At 31.0% G+C, this 4,668-nt stretch overlaps 1 protein-coding gene across 1 annotated transcript; it reads left to right on the top strand.

The window, feature by feature from the left end:
• Positions 1-405: 405 nt before the first annotated feature.
• LOC108727156 (cytochrome c1-2, heme protein, mitochondrial) lies at positions 406-4,241 on the top strand. Its single transcript, XM_018455139.1, has 3 exons — positions 406-816; positions 1,759-2,037; positions 3,996-4,241. Exons 1-3 carry the CDS (start codon positions 406-408, stop codon positions 4,239-4,241), a joined length of 936 nt encoding a protein of 311 aa, XP_018310641.1.
• The last annotated feature ends 427 nt before the right edge of the window (positions 4,242-4,668 follow it).

The following is a 4,668-nucleotide window of genomic DNA, read 5'->3' as shown; positions in this document are numbered from 1 at the left end:
TAATTCTTACATAATATATTTATTAAATTAAATTGTCCTTTGAAATTGATTTTAGACAAGTTTTTCAAATGCAATAATAAATATGAATCTAAAAAAAAATGTGTATCGATATCAAATAGATTCTCAAGATTTATCTATCAAATCTATTCTTATATCTCAAGATTAGTTTTAGTTACATTCTTTAGCAAAAACAAAATTTAATAAACTATAAATACGAATCAGAGATATAAATTATATGTTAATAAATTGTGATTAATTTTAAGTAAATCAATTTATAATTATAAAAATTCAATTTTGTGAGGTATTTTACACATAAATATCCTGTGATATACCCATAAACGTTTGACCGGTTCGACTCGCTGTACTATCAATTGTTTCGTCGAGACTGTCTTGTGTCAGAGAAAAATGGCTCTGCTTTTGAGTAAAAACTATTTTTCATTCCAAATAAAACGCTGCTTTCAACGGCAGCAATTTAGTGGGGTTTATACGTGGTACGGTATTGAGTGGAAGTGTGGAAAAAGAATTTTGAGGAATGTTTTAAGCGTACTGGTGGGCGCGAGTGCTACTTGCGGAGCGTTCTTGTATTTCTTAGACCGATCGGTTCAGGCAATGGGCCACATCGCGCACCTGCCCAGTTATCCCTGGGATTTTGAGGGGTATCTCACATCTCTGGATCACTCGGCCGTACGACGGGGTTGGCAAGTCTACAGAACCATATGTCACACGTGCCACAGCTTGCGCTACGTACGATTCATGGATCTGATCGACGTGTCGCATACGAAGGACGAGGTCAAGGCCATTGCCGCCGAGTATGAGGTAGACAGTAGGCCTGAATTTATCTCGTGTCCGCCCTATTGATTTCATTTCTGAGGCATTTCGTTTCCTTCCCTTTCTTGCAGCTTTTGTAATTGACTTCAAGTCCGCGCTCGAAAACACGTAATACAATTACAAATTGGCTTAACAAAAATGTTCCGTCCACGTAAAAATGAGATAACTACCATTCCCTGTAGCACAAAATTTACTTTTCTATTCAATGTTATAACAAAGTAAATAAAGATATAACGGCTCTAAGGCTGGCCACACATGTTTAAATAACTCGTCAAGTATACTTGTGTAAGTTGATTGAAACGTGTGTGCTGATTTGTGATAACTGTATAGTTTTATCATAAACACGCTGCAATAAACTTATACAAGCTGCTTGTACATGTATATTTGATAAGTTTACTTGAACATATATGACATTAGAGAATCTTTAGTTTGAACTGAACGTGCCACGCCACTACACACGCTCCAATTTATTTGTGCAAGTCAGTTAGTGCAAGTATGTCAAATGAATTTTCATATTTACTCCAGTCATTTGAGCAAGCTAAAATAACTGTGTGGTTTTGTCACACACGTGTTCCAATAAACTTGTACAAGCGATTTGCGCATGTATACTTAAAAAGATTACTTGAACGTGTATGGTCGTAAATGTTTTTAATGTACCTGTTTGAAATTTACTTTCGTTACATGAACGGAAGTTGCAATTTTTTTTTAACAGTGTAGTTTTTATCCGTATCGAGTATATATTAATATCTCATGAAGAAATTTAATATGTGTGTTAACTAATTGTATTTTTAATCCAATTAATTAAATAAAAATAAATATTCGTAATTCTTGAAAAATGCTCGATAGATCTTTTAGTGTAAATCTTTAAATTAATTTTCTTTTCACTGGATTTATATTTCATAGAATAATATGTTGCATCCGAATATGCAGATTCAAGATGGACCCGACGAAGAGGGAAATTATTACATGAGACCTGGAAGGTTGTCCGATTTATTGCCACCTCCTTTTCCAAATGAGGAAGCGGCAAGAGCGGCCAATTTCGGTGCGTATCCACCAGATCTGACCTACATCATTTTCACCAGGAGGAACGGTAGAAATTATATATTTTCTTTGCTGACGGGTTGGACGGAACCGCCAGCAGGTATATCTTTAAGCGATCAACAATATTTTAATATCTACTTTCCCGGAAATATAATCAGTATGGCGCAGGTAATGGTATCGTTCAATATTACTTCTATATAAATATATTATATAAGTATATTTTTATATATATAAAGAGTTATTCTTTTGCTTTCTTTTATCGATAACTTATCAATTAATTTAATTATGAGATAAAATGTTGATACAAATTTTTACGTGGTTTGCAATATGAGTTGCTAAGATCACAGGCACGACTTCTTGCAACAATTCGTCCTTGCAACAAAACAAACAATTGAATACTAGCGTCCTTGTAAACACATAATCTTAACCAAATTTATTTTAAGGATACTGAATCTCGTTATCTATTCTTATTATTTTCTTAAAATTCACAATCAAAGAATCAACTGAGCCTTAAAAGACCTTGCATTGCCGATGGAGGATTAAGTTAGCATCCCTCCCCCTCAATAAATCTAAACGGTATCAATGTCAAAATTAAGCACCTTATATGTGTTAATTATATGCTTTATTTATATGCTAGTCCTAATTTTCATGCTCGAATGTTTAACAGAAAAAGATTGAAAGTAGGGGTGCTGGCTTAACATCGAGTTTGCGTCCTCCTCATTAAATAATACAATACATATACAAAATTAAAAAATTAGTACCGTAGAATTAAATGTTTTTAAGAACACTCAACCAAATTAATGTATCTATCACAGTTTAAAAGATATACATCAATAAAGTTTGACACAAAATATAATAATACTTATTGTTAATAACAGTAATGGGTAAATATATTGAATAGGGGACTCCGCTCCAATAATCTTGACTTTGACACATATTGTAAAGATTCTTGCATACTAATAAAATTTATTTTATTAGTATTATATAATAAAATATAGATGTTCCGATCTAACGTTCGGATCTTTCTCAATATAATAAAAGAATTTAAAATACAAATTGTAAAACAAAAAAGTTCAACACTGAGCAGTCGTCATAAATTAAACGCAAATTAAGAGAGAAATTTGCAACAAGATATAGTATTGTGTAAATTGTTTGTGTATAAGATGTATTATGTTCATGCACTTCTTCATTGAATTTTCAAATTAATTAACAAGGGCAACCTCATAGAATCTAAGTACCCTTAGATTTAGATGCCAATTTTTTTGATAACTCTGTAGGTCAAAAGAGAAATTTCGTGTTTGGCGATTTTTCCATACAGGTCTTAGTTTTTGAGTTATTAAGTTTCGAAAATCGGTCGCGCTTTGAGCGGTTCCATTAACATGCTTTGCAAGTGGCTCAAGTTAGGTACTCGCATTAGAAATCGAAAGATGCGAGTTCAAGACCCATCGTACTGCTAAAATCGGTTAAAATCTGTAACGTATGCCGATCCGTGATCTAAAGTATAGACATAAATTTAATTTACTAAATTATTGATACATATAGTCATAAGTATAATATGTATATCAATAATTCAGTGATAGTTTAGCAATATATATCATCAATTTAACTTAAATTTATGTCTAAATTGTTAATTTCATGTAATTTAAAAAAAATATTCTAGACACGAAATTGCAAAATAAATGAACTATATTATACCTGTCATCAAAGTTTAATGATAGATACTACTGTTCATTTAACTTATTTATATGATGCGTATTCAAGAGTAATATTTTTTCTAATACCTAAGGAATGTAGATATATTAAAACGTATACATATAGCATTTGAAAATCTTGCATCGTTTTTTTTTTAATTTTTTTAAAAACTATGATAAACTAGTTTCCCTTAATAATCGGACAGTTTACAGATATAATAAATATCTATAATAAATTATTCTCTCCGTAAATTTGAGATAAATGTCAATAAGATACGATTATGCTAAATTATACTTTATCAGAGAAATTATTTGTGCATTAACACTGTAACTTAATATTTATTTCGATTAATCTTTCATGCTAATGAAATTTTAATTGCGCGCTCTAGTATTTGATAGTCGTTACAAGATATTATGATATAGAATCGTGTACAGATGCTAGTTGGAGGAGTGGTGGAATATGACGATGGCACTCCATCGACGACGTCGCAAATGGCAAAGGACATAGTTGCGTTTCTAAGCTGGACATCTTCGCAAGAATTTGATGAACGAAAACGGATGTTTATCAAGGGTATGGGAATCAGTGTTATATTATTAGCTTCGATTGCTTACTGTAAGAGATTTGTCTGGTCACACCTGAGAAGTGGACAGATAATGTACGTGCCCAAGGAAAAATATTAAGAAATATTCTGGGGCGAAAAGTTTCCAATAGAAACCTTAACGACGGAACTTTCTCGACATTAAAAATAAAATATGAAATCAGTGAGTTATGAATTAAAATGATTCATTAAATTCATAAAAGTTTGAATTTGAAGTTAATAATAATTATTTTTTTAGATCCGAATTGCCATGATAATCTTTTTTTTCCGACAATTTTGATCAGAAAAAGTATTAAAGATTATCGAAGATATAAGATTAGATATATTAAAGGCAAGTTACAAAAGCAGGTTTAAAATCGATTCTTTAGAAAAATAATTAATTTACTCATTTATAAATACAATATGTTACAATAATCTGTAAATAAGAAATAGCAATTAATTGTAAATACAGTAAAATAAACTTTAAATAATCCAAACTTTATTAAGAATGTCAAATAAAATATTATTAA

This window comes from Mycetomoellerius zeteki, unplaced genomic scaffold, assembly GCF_001594055.1.
Source record: "Mycetomoellerius zeteki isolate Tzet28-1 unplaced genomic scaffold, Tzet1.0 scaffold471, whole genome shotgun sequence".
Classification (NCBI taxonomy): Eukaryota; Metazoa; Arthropoda; class Insecta; order Hymenoptera; family Formicidae; genus Mycetomoellerius; species Mycetomoellerius zeteki.
This window is presented reverse-complemented; position numbering and strand designations above follow the sequence as displayed.